This window comes from Phodopus roborovskii, unplaced genomic scaffold (assembly GCF_943737965.1).
Source record: "Phodopus roborovskii unplaced genomic scaffold, PHOROB, whole genome shotgun sequence".
Taxonomy (NCBI): domain Eukaryota; kingdom Metazoa; phylum Chordata; class Mammalia; order Rodentia; family Cricetidae; genus Phodopus; species Phodopus roborovskii.
Genome location: NW_026126459.1, coordinates 4,651,036 through 4,674,483, shown reverse-complemented (window position 1 = coordinate 4,674,483; position 23,448 = coordinate 4,651,036). Strand labels below are relative to the sequence as shown.

At 50.9% G+C, this 23,448-nt stretch overlaps 1 protein-coding gene across 2 annotated transcripts; it reads right to left on the bottom strand.

The window, feature by feature from the left end:
- Window positions 1–288: 288 nt before the first annotated feature.
- On the bottom strand, window positions 289–23,037 carry Syngr1 (synaptogyrin 1). Of its 2 annotated transcripts, none has more exons than XM_051189392.1 (4): window positions 22,826–23,027; window positions 6,021–6,258; window positions 4,887–5,032; window positions 289–621 (listed from the first exon to the last, which is right to left on the bottom strand). In XM_051189392.1, exons 1-4 carry the CDS (start codon window positions 22,922–22,924, stop codon window positions 400–402), a joined length of 705 nt encoding a protein of 234 aa, XP_051045349.1. In that variant the 5' UTR covers window positions 22,925–23,027; the 3' UTR covers window positions 289–399. The 2 variants fall into 2 exon arrangements, with proteins under 2 accessions (XP_051045349.1, XP_051045350.1); XM_051189393.1 differs by lacking the exon at window positions 289–621 and adding an exon at window positions 3,321–3,617 and having other exon boundaries at window positions 22,826–23,037.
- Between the last annotated feature and the right edge of the window lie 411 nt (window positions 23,038–23,448).

Below are 23,448 nucleotides of genomic sequence, written 5' to 3'. Positions count from 1 at the left end.
GGCTGAGTCCCTTGCAGCCAAACTTGCCAGGATCTATCTGTCAGTCCTACCTTTCCTGCACCTGGTGCAGGGCCTCCTCAGTTCACCTTTCCCCCTCTCTCATCTCTCTCACTCCCCAGCTGAGCAAGGCCTGGTATAAAGTAGGTGCTCTGTGAATGCTCAAGGACACAATGAATGACTGTCACCCTCTAGATCCCTGTTGGGCACACACTTACACACACATGTGGACACACACCCCAGACTCCCCACCCCAGATGCACTGGGCCTCAGTTGAGTCACTTGGAGGCTGAGCAGGTGCTAGGCAGGGTCACCTGGGAGGGAGCAAGGTGTTTGGAAGGGGAACTAGGATGAAAGGGCAAGGGCAGGGTAGGCAGCCACTGACACCACCATCATGGGGGCTCAGTAGCCCTGTGACTGGTAACCCTGGGGCTCAGCATCGAAGGAGTTGGCTGGATGCTGGTAGGTACCACCCATGCCAGCAGGGTCCGGCCCAGCGCTGGGCTCCACGTAGGGTGCATAAGGCATGCTGGAGTCCTGGCTGGGATCCATGTAGTCCTGGGAGAAGAGGGCCGAGTCGGCGCCAATCTGGTACCTTTGGAAGGCCAACACAGCCTGTCCTGCCTAGGATGGGGAGCAGGCAGGGATGAAGACAGGTGGAAGGGATGGTTAAGGGAGAAACAGACAAGATTATTGGGTTAGTAGAGGTTAGTTGACAGGATACAGGCAGTTACATGTTCAAAGCACCATGCCTGACTAAGGGGAAGTACTGTCCACATAGCAACCCTTCTGAGGCCCAAGACAACATCCAGCCATAGAACCTCAGAAGTCACCTGCCCCAATGATCCCAAGCCAAGACAGCCTCACCTCAGAGGGTTAAGATGTCCCAAAGGGTTAAGATGTCCCTGTGTTCTCAGGGATGTTATGTGAAATGGGAGAAAAGGCTGCCTAAAACAGAACTCTTTGAATCACCTGAACCATCTTTTTGTTTCTCTTGCAACTATGCACAGTCATATTCTTTGTCCCACTCTCAGATCTAATGCCTGGAAAGCTGATGTGATAGCTGGAGCTCTGGGTGCTAAAACGCACTAGGATGGATGACAGATAAGAAATAAGGATGTGCCGGGCAGTAGTGGCACACACCTTTAATCTGCAGAGGCAGGCAGATCTCTGTGAGTTCCATGCCAACCTGATCTGCAGAGTGAGCTCCAAGACAGCCAGGGCTATCTATTAAACAGAGAAACCCTGTCTCAAAAAAACCAAAAACTAAAGGGAGAGAGAGAGAGAGAGAGAGAGAGAGAGAGAGAGAGAGAGAGAGAGAGAGAGAGAGAGAGAGAGAGAGGTGTCTAATCACTGAAGAGACATCTAGAGCCATTATGGAAGCCCTGCACAATCTCTCCAGACTTGGAATTTGTTTAAATTATTTTTTTTTGTTTTGTTTTGTTTTGTGTTTTTTTCGAGACAGGGTTTCTCTGTAGTTTTGGAAGCTGTCCTGGAACTCGATTAGTAGACCAGACTGGCCTCGAACTCAAAGAGATCCACATGCCTCTGTCTCCCGAGTGCTGGGATTAAAGGCATGTGCCACCATTGCCCTGCTTAAATCATTATTTGGAATTGAAATCACTTATTACTAAAGCTGAAAAACACAGCTAGACAAGTTTGGGAAATGAAATGAAGCAGTAACACGTTTCCGAGCCACAGGACTCATTAGAACCTTGACTGTTTGAGATATACTGGGTCCTGTTTGTCTAGCACAGAGTCGGGAAAGGTCTAACTGCGATCACATGCAGAGAAGGGACCACAGGGACCTAAAGAACACCATCAAATCTGCTCTGCAATTCAGAAAGAAACCCTTCCTTGGACCTTTCCAGCCCACAGTGCTGGGTCATGGCTGAGAAGACAAAGGCATAGAGGAGGGGGATCCATAGCACAGAGTGCTGAAACTCAGCCCCAAACACAGGCCCTGGCCTGTGAGACTGAAGAGTGGTCAGCGCTCTCTGGGGCAGTGGATAGGGGGCAGGAAACAAATAGGATGACTTGAGAGGTATGGAGACCATGCTCTCCCTGTACTCTCTGGCTTGCACAGAGGCGGGGACTAGAGCAATGACTTCCATGGACCCTTCCAAGGAGGAGGCAGTAGTTCTCAACCTGTGGGCCGTGACTGCTTTGGATTCACATGTCAGTTATTTACATTGCCATTTATAATAGTAGCAAAATTACAGTTATGAAGTAACAATGAAATAATCTTATGGCTGGGGGTCACCATTACATGAGGAACTATATTAAAGGGTCACAGCATTAGGAAGATTGAAAACCACTGAGCTAGAGGCACTGGAGACTGTCTGTGTCTGTGGCTAGTCCCCTTCCCTTGAGTCAAATCCTACTGTGGCCAGACAGTGTAAAGGGTCACATATAGGAAAAGAGAAGGACCTGGCATGGCAGAGTCATAAGAGGGAGTCTAAGGGACTCTGTTCAGCACTGTGGGACCTGCACACCAGGCAGCAGGCTGTCTGTACTTGCATGCCTCCAACACCCGCAGGCGCTCTCTCTGCATTCAGCTACAGCAAGGCAGAGGCAATGCTCCAGAGTCTGCTTGTGCCCACTGCACCCTCAGCCCCCACACAGAGTACAAGCACAGGTGGGTGCTGCCCGAGCTCTGGGGGCTCAAAGGAGGCAGTGAAGCGGTCAAAGCTTTTTCTTTTTTTTTTGGAGTCAGGGTTTCTCTGTGTTGCATTGGAACCTCTTCTGATACTCGCTCTGGAGACCAGGTTGGCCTCCAACTCAAGGAGATCCACCTGGGAGGTCAAAGTCTTTTGGCAAAACAAGTATTTACTAGGACCCACTCCCCAAGGAGGGCTTATGGAGATGCACCTGACTCAAGGAATAAGTGAGTGAGTGAGTGAGCCAATTAATGAACTACTGACATTTATTGAGCATCCCTGTGCCAAGGCTTGTGCTGGCCCTTGTTCAGCCTGCCCAACTGCCTGAAGAAATTCATCCATTATCAATCAGGCTAGAAAAATTGACCAAGATTCAGAGAGGTACAAGAATTTGCTCTTGGTCACACATCACAGAAAACTGAGGGGCAAAGGTCCTCCCAGGACAGCACTCTGTAAGTAGTCACCATATGGGGGCAGGAAGGTGGCCTTTCACACCACAATCACTGACAGGTTATCACTTTGTTCATGGCTCAGCCCCTTCCTTGGAGGAACTTCAGACCTCGGAGGGGCCACACCATTTTGTACAAGTTTGCCTATCTTTCCTCCCCAGCCTGTAAGCTCCTGGGACCAGGGACCTCTCTAATCCACACAGGTACAAAACAGTTGCTCAATAAATGTTTACTGAAAGAAGGAACGTAAAGAATAAACAAAGGAAGCAACAGCATGAGTGAGCCAGTGGCGAGCCTTAGCTGACTCCTTCAGCTAGCCTCATCCTGTCTTTCCTGTCCTAATGGTCAGACATCTCCAACACAGGGCCATTCCTGCAACTGGACCCTGCTGGGGCGTGGATTCCCTGCCCTTCAGGGGCTATGGCTGTGCTGAGGCGGGGAACAGGGTGTTGTATTCCTCCTGGAAGGTAAGGTCCTTGAGTCTGCGGACGGCCAAGGCTGCAGTCAGGCTCTGCCGGAAAGAGCAGGAGTGAGGCCACTGAGGAGGCGGAAGGCAGAGCTGCCTTAGGAAAGCCAGCTGTGGCCAGCAGCACCAGTCTATTGGGGGTTTCCCTTCAGTCTAATCACTATGTTCCTGTCAGCTCCACCCATCCAGGAGATGGGTAGCTTCCTCTCAAATGAGGTCCCCTGGATTCACCTTGATCTTCCTGCCCGGTCCTGAAGGCATCAGAGAGCTATGGTTACCATGCCTGGCCTCTGGGGACCACAACACTCTTAGCTCCCAATACTGGGGCTGATGAATGCCCCAGAAGATGAGTGTTGGAGTCCTCAAAAAGAAAAAGAAGTCACTTCAGGGAGAGTGGGGACAGGGAAAGTTGACTGTGTGCAACCCAGGGGGCTCTTGAAGAGTGTGCTGTGAGAGAAGAAAGGGGCCTTGGAAGAGCTGGCTGCTGAGACCCAACTTCTCAACAGAGGGAGAGCAGGAAAGGAAGAAACAGGCATGACCTAGACCCATGCAAAGAGGGGCTAGCCTTGCTGTAGCATGTGGCACCCTTGAGACCCTGGGCTAGCCCTGCAAAGAATGTTGGACCCCTAGATGCAATTTCCTCCATATGTAAGATTTTTATATTTGAGATAGGGTTTCTCTGTGTAACAGCTCTGGGTGTCCTGGAACTTGCTCTGTAGACCAGGCTGGCATCAAACTCACAGAGAGTTCCTGAGTGCTGCTTTGTCTCCTGAGTGCTGGGATTAAAGGTGTGCACCACCACTGCAAGCTTATTTTTTTGTCTTTTTAAAGGAATTTTTATTTTAGGCTGGGTGTGGTGAAACAAGTTCCAGAACAGCAAAGACTATACAGAGAAATCATGTCTTTAAAAAATAGACATAAATGGATAAATAAACACACTGCTAAGCGCCTGAGTCTCAGTTTCCCTGTGTGGAAAGCACAGCCAATAGGAACCTTTCTCCTGAAGTGCGGAGACCCTTGAGAAGATTCAGTATGTGAAAAGAAAGCAAACAAAGCAGCAAAGGCAGGGCATATGTTCAGAGACTGAGGCAGTAGGGTCTTGAGTTCAGCACCAGTCTGGGCTCTATAATGAAGCTCGAGCCACACCTCAGGAAAGCTGTTCCACATCAAGGCAAGGGTTTGCCTTGCTCAGGGAGGCTGAGGGTAGTGCTGGAACTAGGTTCCCTCCAGGAAACAGCTCAGCCTCGCTACTCAAGAGGCCAGAGCTTGGGGTGTGGTTGGGGCAAGTGGGAACTCTACAGGCACCATACTCACCCACGTGAAAATGGAGAAGAAAGAGAAGGCAATGGCGGCCCGTGCTGCATCCGTCCCTTCATTCAGAGGGTTGTCCTGGGGCTTGGAGACTTGCCACTGGTTGGCTAGGAAGCAGAAACCCACGAACCAGAAGAAGGCCCAGAAGGCTGGGGTGCCCAGGGCCAGGCGAGATGTCAGACACACGCAGATAAGAGGGAGAAAACAGGGCACAAAGGAATAGGGTGACAGTTCAAGATCATGCTCCCATGCTCCCCAACCCCCAAATGATGAGTAAGGAAGCAGAGAGGAGCCAGGAGAAGACCAGGAGTGGGAATGACAGAGTTGGGGTGGGGGGAGACCACAGAGAGGGCAGGTCAAAGGCAAGTAGATACACAGGGCCAGCAGTACAGGGCAAGCCATGGAGTGGGAGGATAATGGGGAGGGGATGGGCAGACAGGTCAGGGGCCTCTCTTAATGTCTGCCACCTCTCTGGCTTGGTCTGAAAGGCCAGCCGCTAGTTGCAAGGAGCAGGGTGCAGTGGCTCCGCTCAGACATCTGGAGAACTGGGAAAGGTGACAACTGGGACAAGGACATAGTGGCTGCACAGGCTAAGGCCTGGACCTCCACTTCCCACAAGTGTGCAACTTCCAGAAGTCCCCCAAATGGAGCCCCTCTGAAGCTGAGCTGTGTGGGCTGGGTAGAAGAGCAAGATCTTCTGTGGGTACCCAGGGTCTGCCCAGGGCTGTCCAGGAAAGAGCCAGGCATGTACCAGCCTTTCCCAAGAGGAATTCTAGGAGCTCCATGGAAATGGAGGAAGTTATTTAGTCCTAGTTCTTTCTGGATGGTCAAAGGGTCCCCAGTCCCTTTGGAAACAGGGCCCACGGTCCTAATAATGCCCAAAGTCCCTACCGGGCTGACTCTGGGACTCCAAAGGTGGGAGACTAGCAAAGGAGGTGGTTCTGCCCAGCACCGAGGGAAGGAGGGCTCCAGGATCCCCAGGGAGGGGACCACAGGGCACTGAGACCAGAGCTGACTTGAGTCCTTCCCCTCACCAGCCTCAGCCCCTAGTCTGTCGCATCACTACCTACACTTCAGAGGCAGTGGTAGAGAGAGCTCTCCACACGCCGTTAAGGGGTACCATGCGAGCAGGCTCACCCGAGACACCAATGTCCGACAGCACAGCCTTCTTGCGATCCTTGACACTGCTGATCTGTGGGAAGTACACATCCAGCGCCAGGTAGAGCAAGCAGGTAAGGAAGGCTAGCACGCCCACAGTCACGCCATAGCTGCAGGCATTGGGGTTTCGGTTGTAGATGCAGAACTCCTCCTCCTCATCTGAGTTGTTAAGGTAGCCCTCATTCACGATGGAGCCAAAGACCACAATGGAGAAAACCTGCAGGGGAAGAGCAGGTATGAGCACGGCCAGGCTCCCCAACCCTGTCAGTTACAGCCTGATTCACTGTGAACAATGCAGGAAGCCCAGAGAAGGAGGGCAATTTGCTTGTCACACAGCACAGGCAGCATCAACCACTTCCTAACACCGCCATAAGGGCTTAAGGGCCTCTGACTACACATGCAGCCCCTCCAACCACCTGACACCAAGGGTCCTCAGGTCTAGCTTGAACCCCCAAAGTGAGGAACTTGGGTCCTCCTCAGTCATAAAACTGCCAATCCCCAGTCCTCCAGGTCAACTTCTATCGTTCCTAGTAGCACCTGCCCAGCTCTGTACTGTGTTCTCTAAACTGCCTATGGCTGTTCTGGTTTAGTGTCTTAGGCCTTGTCCTAGTCCTACCCCAGGTGAATAAAGTGACAAATCAAAAACTCAGTGGCAGCAATCCTGCCAGATGTATTCATGAGCCACCTCATTTACAGTCTTAGGAAATCCTGATCACTTCACCTGGATTAGAAGCTAGCTCAAGCCATAGTGGCCCTAGTGATCTGCTTCTAATAGACAAAATGTGGTCAAAAAGTGTCGGGGTGGGGGGAAGAAGCCAGGTGTGGTGGTAGCAGTGCACACCTTTGATACCAGTACTCAGGAGGCAGAGGCAGGTGAATCTCTGAGTTTGAGGCCAGCCTGATCTACAGAGTAAGAGGTCAGCAAGGGCTACACAGAGAAACCCTGTCTTGAATTGTTCCCCCCAAAAGAGTCTGCGTCATGAGGCTCCACTCTACTCTGAGGAGCTAAGGTGGCTAGCGATTGCTGAGGGAAGGGCAGCCATCTTCCTTATGGTGTAGAACTGAACTGTCCTTGCCAAGTAAATAAGCCCTTACTGTGTTCATGCAAGCAACCTCAATGCAGAAGTCACAGGGCTGGAGAGATGGCTTGGCAGATAAGAGCACTTGCTACTCTTCCAGATGAGGCAGGTTCAGTTTCCAACCCTCATTTTGGGTGACTCATAACCATCTGTAACTCCACCTCCAGGGGATCCGATGCCCTCTTCTGGCCTCTGTGGGCACTGCACTCACACAGCATACATAGACATAAATGCACACACATAAATACAACAGGAATACTCAAAAGATATGAGGTTAAGAGCATGTAAGAATAACTGGGAGAAATATGATCAAAGTACATTATGTAAGTATGAAGTCATGAAAGGATAATTTAAGTGATGAGGTATTGCTTCTGGCTCCCGCTTGGCTCACTCTTGGCCTCCTGCCCCTGCCTGCTCTACTGGAAGACACCTGCTGTGACACGGAGCAGTGAGAAGTCTCTAGCTGACAGCTTGAAGACAGCTGATGCCCTCCATCAGCAGCCACTGGAGTGTGGATGGGCTGAAACCCACAGTACCATCCTTGTGAACTTGAAACTGACATATCCACAGTAGAGCCACCACATGAGACCACAGTCCTGGCTGACAACGTGGCTTTAGCCTGTTAGAGACCTCTTCTATTGCTCTCCACCTTACTTTTAGAAACACAATCTCTCACTACAATTGGAGCTTACTGATCCAGCTAGACTGTGACCAGCAAGCCCGAGATGTCTGCTCTCTGCCCACCCAGCACTGCTATTACAGGCTCATGCCACTGAGCCCAGGATTTAGATGAATACTAGGTATTGAACTCGGGTCCTCAGGCTTACATAGCAAGAACTCCCGAAGTAAGAGTCATCTCCTCAGTCCCTACTTCCTATTTATTTAAAAAAGTATTTTATAGCTGGGCATTGGTGGCACATGCCTTTAATCCCAGCACTCGGGAGGCAGAGGAAGGTGGATCTCTGCGAGTATGAGGCCAGCCTGGTCTATAGAGTGAGTTCCAGGACAAGCTCCAAAGCCACAGAGAAACCCTGTGTCAAAAAACAAACAAAAACCTCCAGATACAAAAGGTGCAGACAATAGCCATATACAGAAGACAAACAAAGCTGCACTCAGAGGGTTTATGTGGGGTTTTTCTAAGAAGAGAAAGAGCAAGCTTGAGACCACTGGTTCAGGACACCGAATGAAGATTATGACCTGAATATACATTGATGGAAGAATGAAATTAGAAAGCACAGCCCTTCACAGGGTGGATTCTGATTCGACCATAAAAAGGACAAAGTTCTGAAATAAGCAGTGAACCCAGACACAGGACAGGTGGAGTGCTGCAGCAGATGTGTGCTTGAATCCGTGCCATAAATTCAGCTTTTTTGTTTTTGTTTTTCAAGACAGGGTTTCTCTGTGTAGCCTTGGCTTTCCTGGAACTCACTCTGTAGACCAGGCTGGCCTCGAAATCATAGAGATCTGCCTGCCATTGCCTCCTGAGTTCTGACAATAAAGGAGTATGCCACCACCACCCAGCCTGAGCTCCTGGGTTTTATCTCTGGTGCCAAAATACAAAATGCAATCTGGACACAAAAGGTCACTTCTTTCTTTCTCCTTCCTTCCTCCTGAAGGTCTCACTTACTCTAGCCCTGGCTGGCCCAGAGCTCCCTATACAGACCAGATTGACCTTGAACTCTAAGAGACCTGCCTGTCTCTGCCTCCCAAGTGCTGGGATGAAGGGCTTTATGTGATTTCTTTTACCAGCAGTTTTCACAGAAGGAAAAAAAAACACCAACACAGCAGAGGGCCCAGGAAGGGAGAATAAGAGTATGGCCTGATGGGTACTAGGTAGTGCCTCACAACAGGAAAATACTAAAGGAGGGTGGACAGTGGTGGTTCACGCCTTTAATTCCAGCACTCGGGAGGCAGAGGCAGGTGGGTCTCTGTTCTGGTCTATTGAGCGAGTTCTAGGACAGCTAAGGCTACATAGAGAAACCCTGTCTTGAAAAACAAAAACAAATACAACTCTGAAAAATTGGCCTTTGTCACACTTATGCATGAAATTATATACACACAGGGGATGTAGTTCATTGGTAGGTCAGGTGCTTACCATCCTGGCATTTAAAACCAAACAAAACATCAACCTCTCCTCTTGGGGAGGTTTACACACCAGTATCCAGAGTAGGACATGCCTCACAGGATTAAGAATGAGGTCCTTTCAGATGGCTTCCCCTCCCTGGAGGCTATGGGCTAAAAGGTACGCCAGAGACCTCTCTTGAGCAACACTGCCTGAGAGAGAGATGCATGCTTCCTGGGGCCAGAAAACATGCCACTTCAGCCGGAGCTGAAAACAAAAGTGGGCTCCACTTGTCAAAAGCTCCCCAAAGGCTGGGAGGGGAAGCAAGTAAGCGGAAATCTAGGCCTTGGGGAAAGCTGAAGAGGAACTATTAAGACTGGATCTCTAAGGGGAACAAGCAGGGAGTCCTTGGAGAGGTCAGGAAAAAAGTTTTGGAGACCTGTGTCCCCAGGAGGGTGAGGAGCAAGATCAAAACAGCCTCAAAACCAGGAATGGGGTGGCCAATGGCCCCACAACAGCAGCCCACTCCATCTTCGGTCAGGCACTCACCACAGATGTTGGCTTCTTGGTGCCTGAAACCTTGGTCCTGAGAGGGAGGACACTAGGGCACTAGGACCTTCCTGTGGGGTACAATCAGAGAACCCCTGCCTTGCCTTTGGTCTAGCTAGCGACTTTAACTATGCACACCTCTCTGAACTGAAACTCAAGGGACTCCCGATGCACTCTGAGGAATGAAAGGCCATGCATGCCGGGCCCATGGGGACCACCCAAGTGAGCATCAGAGTATGCTGAACTGATGTTTGACAAGGGTAATGGATGCTTAGGGTAGCAGCAGGGCCTGGAAAAGGTCAAGAAGATGCATTAGTGGTCAGGGAAGAGCCCTGAAGCCAGGCCATTTGAGATGGACTGAAACAGCCAGCCCTGCCCCTGCATGGATCTGGGACACACATAATTCACGGAGGAATGGAAGCAGAGAGGCTGGAGGTGGATGAGTGGGAGAGTGGCTGACACAGTGATCAGTGGGCCACAGGTCTGATGGGCTGGGGGCAAGGGAGGCCAACTGGGCACCAGTACCGTTCACTTCTGGGGCTCCTCTCCCTTCCTTCCCCTGTCCCAGGACCCTTCTAGGTCTTCTTCCGTGGAGACTGTTCTAGCACAGGTCCCACCTCAAACTTAATGTTGGTCTCTGTGACAGGTGCAGATAGAGCACAGAGACTGCAGGGGTGCAAAACTCAGGGAGCTGACCATATCACATACACCGGTCTGCACTGCATCTGGGTGGGGCCTGGGAGGCCTCTTCCTAAGGGCAGTATTTAATTTATTTCACAGCAACTCCTGAGCACCTCATATGCACACCTATACCAAAACTACAAAGCAGGCAAGGTCCTTGTTCACACTGAAGGAGACAGATATGTATGTAAGTTCTGAAACATACCATGAAAAAAAAGCACTAAATAGTGTAAGGAGAGACAGCCTGAGTGGTTGATGAAGTGACCACTGAGGCAGGCTACAGCAAAGGCTCCGACCCAATCAGTATCTCAAAAAATGATGATCCAGGGAGGATGCACAAGCACAAAGTCCCTAGGGTGCACATGAAGGAAGTGACACAGAGCTCAAAGAAGACATCTGAGAATTAAGGTCACTAAGGTAATCAAAGGCTGGCCCCCTGCGGTCAGGGTGGGTCCAGGAGCCAATGCAGACTCAATAGCAGTTGAGCAATGGACCATGATCTGACCTGGGTTTGCAAAGAATCAGCTGGTCAGCTGGGAGAGACTGCAGAGAGCTCCTGCAGTATAGTGTCTGGAAAGAGCCAGGGAGCAAACTGGGGGAGCTTGAACTGCAAAGAAGGTGGTGCAGCCTGCAGATCTACTCAGATCCCATGCTGTGAAGAATTCTGACCTGAAGGGTGGACTTGATGATAACTGGAGAGGGAGAGAGATGTGCACCTGATATTCACCTGAAAAAAACGTACACCCTGCAGGCCCAGGCTACTGATGGACAGTTTTCAAGGACCTACAGTCTCTGGAGGTCTCCAGAGGCCCCTACAGGACTCCCTCAGCCTCATATGCAGCAATGATCTAGTTTCTCATCTGAGTGGGAACCCAGGTGTCGCTGCTCAGCTCTCACAGATGTGGAGAGAGGAAGGGTCTACAGCATGTACTCACACCCACCAGACTGGCATACTCCTTCCTATCTTAGGAGTGTGCCTGAGGACTCAGTAGGTCACCTAGGCTGCAATGGAGCCAGCCCTGGAACACCAAGGCTCTCTGAATCCAAAGCTGGAGCCCTATGGCAGGCAGCCTCCCTGGGTTGTTCATTAAGGCCAGATCTGCAGAGACCACAGAAAACACACAGAGTAGCATAAGCAGACACCTGAGAACCGGAAACTAAAGCAAGAAGGAAACTCTATATGGATCCAGCAGCAGCCAGGACATGGGAAAATACATTGTAGCAGTTGGCTGTGCTGTGGGGAAGGGGAAATGGTCCTCAGAGGCAGAACCAGGGGATAAAAACAGCAGAGGACCCAGTTAGGAGGATGGGTCCTGTGTGCAGCAGGCTCAGAAGAATCTCCTTCTCCCACTAGCTGGAAAAAATGGTGGCCAAGGGCTGGTGAGGTGGCTCAGCAGGTAAAAAGTTCTTGTTGTCAAAGCCTGGTGTCTTCGGTTATATCCCAGAAGCCACACGGTAGAAGAGAACACTAAAGCTGTCCTCCAACCTCTGCTTGTGTGCTGTGGCAGTCACCCCTGAATACAGTAAGAAACCAGAAGGGAAATGTCTAGGTAAACAGCGTGCCTCAGCCACGGTTTCCACCCGCTTCTGAATTCATCCATCCTGTCTTTAGAAACAGATCCCAGATGGTGCCTGGTGTAGACCCACAGCTAACTCAGAAGCAAGCCAGAAGCAAGAGCAGATTGGAGAATTTCAGGATACTGGGCTGCTAAATTCAGAGGTGTATGCAGAGCATGAGACACCCCAGAAGTCCTGAGCCTCTGACCTCTGTGTCCTGTCAGCCATCTGGAGAATAAAGCTGACATAGCTACAGGGTGCTGGGAAATCTGCATATGCTATTCCCCCTTAGAATGCTTTTTCCTTCCTTCCTTTTTTTTTTTTTTTTTTTTTTTTTTTTGTCTAGCAGGAGCAAGACAATGCCTTCTCACTTTGAGGCCCTGTTAGGATCTGGTAACCCCAGCAACCTTCTGGACACCTCCTTCTTGATGGCTCTCCCCACCCTCATCTCATGGTTTGGAATATTTACTGTTTCTCCATGAGACCCTGTGCCAGCCTGCAGCTCTGAAAGGCCAGAAGCTAATAGAAAGTACCTCACAGACTTGACCATTAAACTTCACTGAGACCCATATATCCCAACAAAGTAGCTGCTACCCCATAGGGAAGCTGACGCTCAGCAGGAAGCAGGGGTATGACCTCTGATCTCCAGAGCACCCCATTAGAGCCAGTACCCCATTTACAGCTGCTTCCAAAAAGGTGCAGATTCCAGACCCCAATTCCAGGGTACCATGACAGCCCTGTGCAACCTGCCACTTCCCAAGGAACCAAATGACCAGTACATTTAGAGAACACCCAGGAGGCCTGATCCTGGGCCAAATGCAAGGCCCTAAAATCAGCTCCCCTTCCCAACCCATCTCACAGCCAGCACAGGACAGCAGAGGCCATTGTTGCCTCAGCAACTCCAGAAGTCCTAGCTATTAAGGTGGATTTTTGCTGGATGTTGGTGGCGCACACCTTTAATCCCAACACTCGGGAGGTAGAGGCAGGTGGATCTCTGTGAATCGAGGCCAGCCTGGTCTACAAAGCTAGTTCCAGGACAGGCTCCAAAGCAACACAGTGAAACCCTGTCTTGAAAACCCAAAAAAAGAAAAAGAAAAAAGGTGGGTTTTTTTGTTTGTTAATTTGGGGTTTTTGGTTTTGGTCTGGTTTTGTTTTGTTTTGAAACAGGGTTTCTCTGTGTAACAGCACTGGCTGTTCTGGAACTTGTTCTGTAGACCAGGGTAGCCTTGAATTCACAGAGATATTCCTGTCACTGCCTCCCAAGTGCTGGAATTAAAGACATGTGCCACCACCACCCAGCTCCAAAGGTGGGTCCCCTCCCTTCTTTTTCAAATAAACCTTTCTTTCCTTATGTTTCTGTTTATTTTTGTGTTGGTGTATGCCATGTGTGTGCAGGTGTACAAGGCAGCCAAAAGTTGGTATCAGATCCCCTAGAACTGGAATTATGGGCAGTTGTGAGTCACCTAACATGAGTGCTGGGAAGTGAACTTGGTTGGGTTCTCTAGAAGAGCAGCAAGTACTCTTAACCCCTGATCCATTTCTCTAGTCCCTTCTTTCCTTTTTGAAACATGGTCTTAGCTAGTTGCTTATGTAGCCCAGTCTGTCCTTGAACTCACAACAGTCCCCCTGACTCAACCACATTAGTCCAGAAAGGTCTTTAGAAAAATGCCAAGCTTACCCAGCTAAACTGCAGATAGCATCCTGTAAAAACCCCTGCCCCTTAGGCTCCCAATGATACTATCCTCTGGCCCTGCACAGACATTGTTTCCTAAGCCAGGTGGCTGAGAGGAGCCTGGTCCCCACCCATTGGTGCAGGCGGCCAGACAGCCTGCTCACCACCTCAGGGCCTTCTCTTATTGAGCCCCACAGCCCAGACAGGAGCTAGGCAGATATCAATAACCCCAAATACTCTCTTCATCCCAGCACAACTCAGAGACAAGCAAGGGGCTCGCCCCTAGGCTCTTCCAAGATCTCCATCCACCACTCACACACAGGGTCCCATCTACCCACCAGATCCCAGACCTAGGGCCAGACCTCAGCCCCCAACCAACCTGGTCACCTGGCTTGTTACTTCAGCTTCCCCATATAACTCTGTAACACTTCTCTTACCACCCTGAATCCTGGCCACCTCCACAGATCTTTAGGCAATGACAGCAGTCACACCCAATGTTCTCTTTAAACCTAAGTCAGGACATGTTAGCTAGTTCCCTGCTAAACTGACACTCACTTACCCAGGAAGTGAAATTATCCTTTCCACTGTGGCCCTTGCCCCCTTCCCCTGGCTCCTTATCAAGCTCACCCTCCTGAGGCTATGAAACCTCAAGGCCATTGCCCTTAGCAGAGTTTACCTAACTTTCCCCAGATCTGCCCAAGGAGGCCAGCTTCTCTGCATCTGAACCTCCACAGGAACCACACCGCCCCAGGAAGCCTTCAGGACTTCAGACCCAGGGCAGCTTCCAATCAGCATCATTGGCAACATCCCAATAGCTCAGTTGTCAGATTCAGTCTCCCCAGAGCCACCAGGAAGGTCAGGAGAGGCCTGGAGGGGAGCAAGAGCCAGTGTGACAGGCACAGGCAGCACAGAGTTCCAGAAAAGAAATCAGTATCCCTGGCAGGTTGTATCATGTGCACACTGGAGCACAAGGTGCTTATCCCCTAAACTTACTGTGAGCAGAGCCTGGCTTCTGGCCAGCATCTGAGCTGCAGCCCCCTCCCCAGCCCCAATCCTACCTCCTGAGCCTGGGACAGGCAACCATGCAGAGATGAGTCAGCTGCCAAGGGCCCTACTACAGAAAAGTTCATAACCCACAAGATCATGTGAGGGAAGCCAGCACAGGGACGCGTGACAGCGCCTAGCAGCAGCTCATCTACCTAGAGAGCTTTGGGCCTCTTCTCCCTTAGACGTGGCTACTGGGGATTAGGTGGTAATCTTCCCACAGGCTATCCTCAGCAGTGGGGGTGGGCTAGCTAGGCAGGGCACAGGTACTGGGTCTCACTGAGTACTGAAATGCTAAACAACATCCCCCTTCTGAGGCTCTGAAAACACAGGGCCTGATCCAGAGGGCTGGCTGCCTTGACTGGCCAGGGCTCCATGATCAGTACCACCTCTGCCCATTTGGGAAGGTAGAAGTGGAGATGTGTCCCTGTGTCTGACCCCATCACAGCTAACACCTAGTTCACCCATCAAGGTGGCCACTGGTGAATGCACTTAAGAGATGAGACAACTGAGGCTCTGGAGTCCCTCAGCTAGTGAGGACAGGGTTCACTACTCGGCTGCTGGCTCTTGCCTTGCCAGATGATGCCAACCCCAGTCTGATACCACCATTTCTCCTAGCCCTGGCTCTCCTTTGGAGACACTCAAGGTGGAAGAGTTTTCAGCCTTGCCAATTCTCAATTATCTGCCCAGTGTACAAGGGAAATACGGAGTAGGTAGCAAGCTGGGGAACCCAGGAAGGTTTCACAGGAGAGATAACAGTTCTGATAAAATGAGGGAGCAGAGCAGGACAAGTCTCACCTCACATACCCACAGTGTGGAGCCCTCCCAAGAAGCCAGCCATCACCCCAGCGCTGCAAATCTGACAGATTCTCTGTCCAGCTCAGCTCTATGCCCTGAGCCTATGCCATCAACTCCTGGCTGCCTGTCTCCTGAGTGCTGGGATTAAAGGCAAGCACCACCACAGCCCAGCTGGTTGGGTTTTACCCTGCTAATGCTAGTGTCAGCTCCCTGTCTCAAAGCCAAGGCATGCATTTCCTCCTGGTTCTTCACACTTACCACCATATTTTAACTGGATTCCAGACCATATTTCCCTCATTAACGTGGAATCCTTCATTGCCCAGAGTAGGCACAAAACATACTCAGAATACAGGTGGACAGAGTGTCCACATCCTATGCATCTGGATTTAGTGGAAGGGCATGCAGAGGCCCTCACTGTCAGCTGGGTACCAAAGAGATCCATTTATAACAATCAGCCACAGGATTTGGCAATGTGAAGGTCATGGATGAGCCTGGCCAGAGGGAGGGATGGGAGGGAGGGAGGGAGGGAGCTAGCCTGCAGAATACTGAGCACTCTTGGCCCTTCGAGGGACCAGGGAAACGGAGAGGGTGGCTTCCTCTGTTGAAGAGGGAAAGGCCAGGAGCTGAGAAGGGAACTGAGGGTGGGAGGGCGAGGAGTGAGGAGAGGAGCTTCTGCCACAGACATGGGAACTTGAGCACCTGAGAGGGACAATAATCAAACAGGGAGCTGGCCCAGGCAGAGTTGGGAAGTAGGACTGGATTTGACCTAGCTGTGGCGGGTGAGTGTGACTGCAGAAAGGTGCCAGAACAGGAGCACACAGGTCAGGCACAGGGAGGGTCGGTGGCTCAGAGGTCCAGGTCCGAGGTCACAAGAATCAGAGGAGGGGACAAAGAGGGCTGAGAGCAACTGGACATGGGATGAGACTGCACACGCCTAAGGTGTGGCTGGGGGCTGTGTTGGATGAAGATAAGACATGGAAGAAAAGAGGCCAAGGTGTGAAGAGAGAGAAAAAGAGGGGAGAGAGACAGAGACAGACAGAGACGTAGGTACAGTGACCAGAACTGAAGAGCTGCAGGCCAAGGAAGGTGTGTGAGGCCAGGGGGAAATCACCCTGAGACCGGTGTGACAGAAGGGAAGGGAGGTCTCAGGACTGCTGGGCAGTCCAAGCTGGAGGACCCTGTGCCTGCCCACCTCATGCCTGACAAAGGTGGGAATGTGGGAAGAGAATGGCCCCCCACTGAGGGTTGGGGGAGTAGACCAGGTTACAGGTCAATTTACATGAGGAGGTCACATTAGGACTTCAGGAGGGATGGAGAAACTGATTACTCAGGGAACAGTCCGTGTCCCTTTTCTCCGTGACTATAAGTTACCTGAGAAATCTTGCTTGCTAGGGTTCCTTCATGTCCTTCATGGTCCCAGCCTGGGCTGACAGCTTGAGACTGTACCAGCCAAAGAGCTATCTTCCAAGTCACTTCCTCTACACCTGCCTCCTCAACAGAGATGAGCCAAACTCCACACATGGAAAAGAAGGCTCCCCCAGAAATAAGCAGGTATGACTGCCCTGCCAAGCCCCAGCAACATTCTGCTCACACATGTGTGCCAAGGAGCCTCCCCCTGCTGCAATGTTTGTGTGAGTGTGCACATGTGTGGAGGTTAGAGATCAGCATAGGGTGTTCTCTCTGTTGCTCACCACCTTTGTTTGTTTGTTTGTTTGTTTGTTTTTCGAGGCAGGGTTTCTCTGTGTAGATTTGGAGCTTGTCCTGTAGACTAGGCAGGACTAGAACTCACAGAGATCCAATTGTCTCTGCCTCCCGAGTGCTGGGATTAAAGGCGCATGTGCCACCAACGCCAGGCTCTCCACCTTATTTTTTGAGGCAGGGTCTCTCAGTGAGCCTGCAGTCACTGACTTAGCTAGGATGGCAGAACTCCAAGGACCTGCCTATGTCTGCCCACACCCAGTGCTGGGGCTACAGGCGCATGCTACTACATCTGGCTTTTACAAGTGCTAGGGATCCAAACCCAGGTCATTCGGCTTGCAAAGCAAGCACTTCACTGACTGTGCCATCTCCCCAGCCATTTGTTTGTTTACGTGAGACATGGTTTCTCTGTGAAACAGTCCTGGCTATCTTGGAACTCACTCTGTAAACCAGGCTGGCTTCAAACTCACAGAGTGTGCCACCCTCCAAAGCCACAGAGGAACCCTGTCTCGAAAAACAAACAAACAAAAAAGAAGGTGTGTGCCACCACCACCTGGCCTCTCCCCAGCCTGTTGACATTGCTTCTTTAAGGGTGGCCATACCATGGAGCTATAGAGATGGCTCAGTAGTTAAGAGCAGGTCCAGTTCCCAGCACCTACCTGGTGGCTCACAGCCACCCATAACTCCAGTTTCAGAGGATCTGATGTCTTCTGACCCCTACAGACACCAGGCATACAAGTGGTGTATAAACACACATATAGGCAAAACACTCATACAGATAAAATAAAATAAATAAATAAATAAAAAACCAAGCCACTGTCTTCTTCCTACTTAATAAATAGGGAAACTGAGGCTTTAGAACATCTAGTTCTGGTCCCATAGCCACTGGTGCTGAAGGAGACTAGATCTGTGCCCTGTTTACCTTCTGTCTCTCCCACCAGGACAGCAGGTTTTTCAGGTCTGGCTTCCAAGGCTGGTTTCTCCAACTGCCTTGTTATCTGCCTCCCTTCCACCCTCCCCTCCCTTTTCCTCAGGCTCAGCTCATGGGGCTGACTGAGAACTCATTCACCTCTCCCAGCACCTCCAGTTACTGGCTTTGGGCTTTAGCAGCCATCTGAAGTGGGGATAAAACTGGACTGCATACCTTTAATCCTACTCATTGGGAGACAAGATCAGAAGCTCCTGGATAACATCCTAAGCAAGTTCAACATCAAGACCCGGTCTCAAGCCGGGTGGTGGTGTACGCCTTTAATCCCACCCAGAGAAACACAAAGAAACAATCTCCAAAAATAAAAAAATTTTTAATTAGAAAAATAAAAGACCCTGTCTCAAACTAAAAAATTAAAACTTGGCGCTGGAAAGATGGCTCAGTGGTTAAGAGCACTCATCGCTCTTCCAGAGGACCCGAGTTCAGTTCCCAGCCCATCTAAGATGGCCAGGAGATCTGATGCTTTCTTCCGGCCTCTATAAGCACCCACACTCATACACACACTTGGTAGGCAGAGGCAGGTGGATCTCTATGAGTTTGAAGCCAGTCTGGTCTACAGAGTGAGTTCCAGGACAGGCTCCAAAGCTACACAGAGAAACCCTGTCTCAAAAAACCAAAAAAAAAAAAAAAAAATTTTTTTTTGGCTGAAGATATAGTACAGTATTAAAAGTACTTGTCTATCAAAAAAAAAAAAAAAAAAAAAAAAAAAAAGTACTTGTCTATCATGCATGAAACTCAGGACTACAAAAACAAATATAATAACAATAATAATAATAAAGTGGGGGAAAGAGATCAAGCAAGAAAGAGCTCACCATTACAACAAACCTTCCAAGTTCTCCAATCCCATCCAATCCCATGCCACAGATGTTGACAAAGGCTAGGAAAGAGATTTGCTGCTCAGGCTAAAGCCCAGGCTCATACCAATATACACATCAAAAACCTATGGGCCCAACTTCCTACAGTCTGTGCACAGCTCACCACACCCTGGACCCCAGGCATTCATAGGAGCCCAATAGTTGGCCGAATCAGAGAGGCCAGGAGGGCTCCAGGACAGAGTCATAAATGGCAAGCCTTCCTGTTTAGGTGCCGGAGCTGTGCCTGGATCTGGAAGAAAGCAGGCTGGATATGACAACATCCTTCCAGCCAGGACACCTGCCCCCAGAAGCAACTGCAAGCCAGGCCTCCTGGAGAACACAATGAATATGACTCCCTGGAACTGAATATGAAGCCTGCGGCTCCGATGTTCCTAGATCTGGAGAGTCACGTAGCTGAGCTTGCTGCTGCAATCTAAATAACGGGAGAAAGAAACCAAGCATAGAGAGCAAACTTTCAGTTCCAGCAGAGGCAGGAGGATCTCAAGGCCAGCCCAGGGCTACACAGCGGAACCCTATGGAGGAAAGACCCCCCCACCAACCATACCATACTTATGGAACTCTCCCTGTATCCTGAAAAAATAAAAAAAAAAATTGGTCTATCTGGGTGTGGTGGCACATACCTTTAGTCCAGGTGGATCTCTGAGTTCAAGGCCAGCCAGGGCTACACAGAGATATCCTATCTCAAAAAAAAAAAAAAAAAAAAAAAGAGGAAGGAAGGAGAGAGACAACAAAAAGTGGAAGGTGCTGGAGAGACAGCTCTACAGTTAAGACAGCTCGATGTTCTTTCAGAGGACCTGGATCTGGTTCCCAGCACCCTAGGAGGCTCATAACGCCTATAATTCCAACTCCAGGGTATCAGATATCTCTTTCGTCCTCCTCAGCTCCCCTCACAAATATGTACACACACAGACATAAAAATTTAAACTTTAAAAACATTTAAAGGTGGAGGGATTGCCTGGCATGCATGAAGCCCCAAGCTCCATGACCACCACTATCACTTCATAAAAGCAGGTGTTCTGGCACAGCCCCTAACCCTAGCCCCAGAGGTAGAAGCAGAAAAACTGCGGAAAAAAGATAAAAAAACAGATGGAGGCAACAGCTTGCAATTGCCCCGGACAATGTCCCAACTCAGCCTTCCCCATCAAGTGCAGTCTGGCCTTGCCCAGCCAGGGGGAAGGAGTGACAGGAAATAGCAGAGATAGTTTCAGTCAAGGAACAAGTGGGTTCTGGGGAGCCCTGCTTCATCTATCCCATTGGGGTCAAGGACCACCACAGGCCCAAGGTCCACGAGGTCCAGGTTGAGAGGCCCTGAAGCTTGTATGGTAAGGCTCGGAAGACCATCTTTTGGAAAAACAACAGAAACAATAATCATACTGATACAACTTCTACGAACCCACTGGTCTGGTAAGCCAGGAAAGTCCCAGCAAACTTGAACTAATCAGTCACCTTAGATCCTGAGCCCAGGCTCCCTTAACGCCATGGAGAAGTCTGCTGCTGCCAGACTCCACAGTAGATGAGAGAGGGCATGCAGAATTTAAGATGTCTCTATATACCACAGACTATTATAAAAAGATGGGATAGAAACAACATGGCATGATGTGAAATTTGCCCTCTCTCTCATTCTTTCTTTTCCCTGTTTTCCTTCAGGGCTGAGGTTGGAGACCGGGGCCTTACACTTGTTAGGCAAGTGGTCTGCCACTAACCACACCTCAGGCCCATCTTCATGCTTTCTAAGGGTGTATTTCGATGGTATTATTTATCCCCTGTTGTCCAATCACCATGCATGATTTTTGTGCTTTCCAATAGCCAGCAGCCATTACTTTAATGATGGGGGGGGGGGATGTTTATCTTCTTTTTAGACAGGCTCATGTATCCCAGACTGGCCTTGAACTCATGATTCTCCTGCCTCTACGTCTGAGATTTTAGGAACATTTTTCTCCAGCCTATAGTACATGCCTTTGCTAAAAGTATAAGGCATTCAGAATCCAGGTGCATGACCAGGGCTGTGAGGTCATGAAGTCCTTTGGGCTGGAGTTGGACTTGATTACCTTTACATCATTTCCAATCTGAAAACTACAGAATTTGCAATCTCCCCTGCAGCAAAAACCCAGTCCTTTGAAGACAAGATGGATTGGATTCGAATGCTTGCCTACCATTCTCAAGGATCAGTGAGTGGGTGCTAGGCTATATCTAGTTAATTTTTTCCCTCCTGCTCTGCATGTCCTCCTTTTACCCTGATGTATAAAAGTGTAAGCCCTCTGCATCCCATTAGACCCTACATGACATCATCTCCATGAAGCACCTCTATTCCACAGCAGGGAGACCCTGTCCTGGCTCCCTCCCCAGTGGGACTGTGGGTTCCCTGAGCATCAGGGCTGAGCCTGAGTCATGCTGCCTTCCCTCTGGGCCTGGCAGACTCAATAAAGCTTTGCTAAATGAAGCCATCACCAGTAGAAATGACCCAAGCACAAGAAACGCCCACACCCCTTCACAAAGCTTGTGTTTCCACCTCCCAGCCAGGTGCCACAGAGGTCAGAGGAAGCAGCACCCAGCCAACCCATCCAACCAGGATTCCCACTTTACCTAGGGCCTGCAGGAACTTCTGCAACTTGGGCAGTGCCAAGAATTAATAAATTCAGTGTCACAAACCCTCATGGGTATATATGGGCTGCATGGCCAGAAACAAGGTTCCCCAAAAGGAGGACATTTAAACATTTCCTAAGACAAGAATAAAACCCAAGCCATCCCACCCATCCGATCCTGATAGGGCCCTCAAAACCAGGAAAGAAGGGCACCTCAGCAAGCCTAGGTCACAGTTGACTTCAATCACAACCCCCAAGGGTCCCTGACCTTGTCACCAATCCAGGCTCTTCTGGTCCTTTAGGAGGGAGCCCCAGATCTGCAGAGGCAAACCCTCCTCCATGAAGCCAGCCAATCCCAGAGGGCACCAGAGCCCACAGGCCTCCTCTCCCTTGGGTGCAAAGCCCCCAGAGCCTCTCCCTTCAAGTTGTTTTTGTCCCAACCCCCAGTCAGGATTGAGCTGAGCCTCACTCAGCGCTGGGGGTCCTACCTGCGACTAGGTAGGCAGAAGGTTTCAAACAGACCGACCTCCCCCCTGCTCTCTACTGCTTGGAAGGGACCTTTCTCCAGACACACTTAGGCGCCACTCAGGTGTATGATGAGGTTGGGAGTGGGAGTATTGCCGATTCATAAAATGTCAGAGCCCAAGGGGGACTCAAGGAGGCTCCTCCTACCCCTATAAATCGAGAAACTAAGGCATGACAGAAGAGCTGACGCTTCCCATCCAGCTCAAAACTGAATCCCTCGTTTCCCTGATCTTTTCTTAGGTGGTTCCCCGCCCAAGGTCACGCGGCGAAGCAGATGCGGGTCTTGGCGGAATCCCGGTATCTAGCTCCAGACTCAGGGCTCCGCAGCGTGCGGGGTGAGCAACAAAACCTGGTTCCAGGTCCTCGACCCGATCGCGCGCAGCAAGTGTGGCGGTGCGCCTTAGCGAAAAGATCCACGCCCTGATCCGCGCCCCCCAAAAAGCGGCCTTGAACTCGGGCTCCGTACCCACGGACACGCGCGAGCCGAGCCGCTAGCTGCAAAGCAGTGACAGCCTGGAGGTCACGGCGATGGGGCTGAGGAACTCGGCAGCAGGGGCCAGGGAAGTAGCGTGTGGTCAGGATTCGCTGTACCGGCAGGGCCGCCCGGCCCGGCCAGGTGAGGTCGCGCCGGTCTCTGGCGCCCCGAGCCCCAGCCAGCCTTGCTACGTCCTTACCCAAGACACGACGCGCAGGATGGTGTGTGGCTGCCGCACCAAGGTGTAAGGGTCGAAGGCGCCCCCGGCTTTGCCCGCTCCGTACGCACCCCCTTCCATCGTGGCTGCACCGCGCGGTGCCCCCCGCTCGGCGCGCACCGCCGACCCGTGCGCGTGCGCGGCGCCCCCGCCTCCTCTCCTGAGCGAGGCTGGTGTGGATCTGGGCTCCCGCCAGGGGGCGTTTGTGCCCGGCAGGCGAAGCTTCTGGGAAGAGCGCGCTCAGGGAGCGCGTGATGTGGTGGGGGTCTCGGTGCGGGGTGCGCTCCTAGGCAGCGGGTGACCTCTCTGCAAGTAGGAGTGTAGACAGAGAGTGCAGACGCGTCCCCGCCTTCGGGAGCACTCCAAGCTATACCTCTTCTGGAAATCCACTTCGTTATTTGTTTGTTTGTTTGTTTGCCTCTCCCCTGTCGCTGTCTGCCCCAAATAGTGTGAAAGGGCTCCCGTTTGACCGTACGTGGCTCATTGAACGCACTGCTGAATCGCTAGGTTCAGGAATGACCCCCTCTAAGAGACCTACAGAGCCTCAGGCCCCCAGAATCACCCAGCTCCATCGATGACGTCATGCATGCGCACCCTCTTCTGGA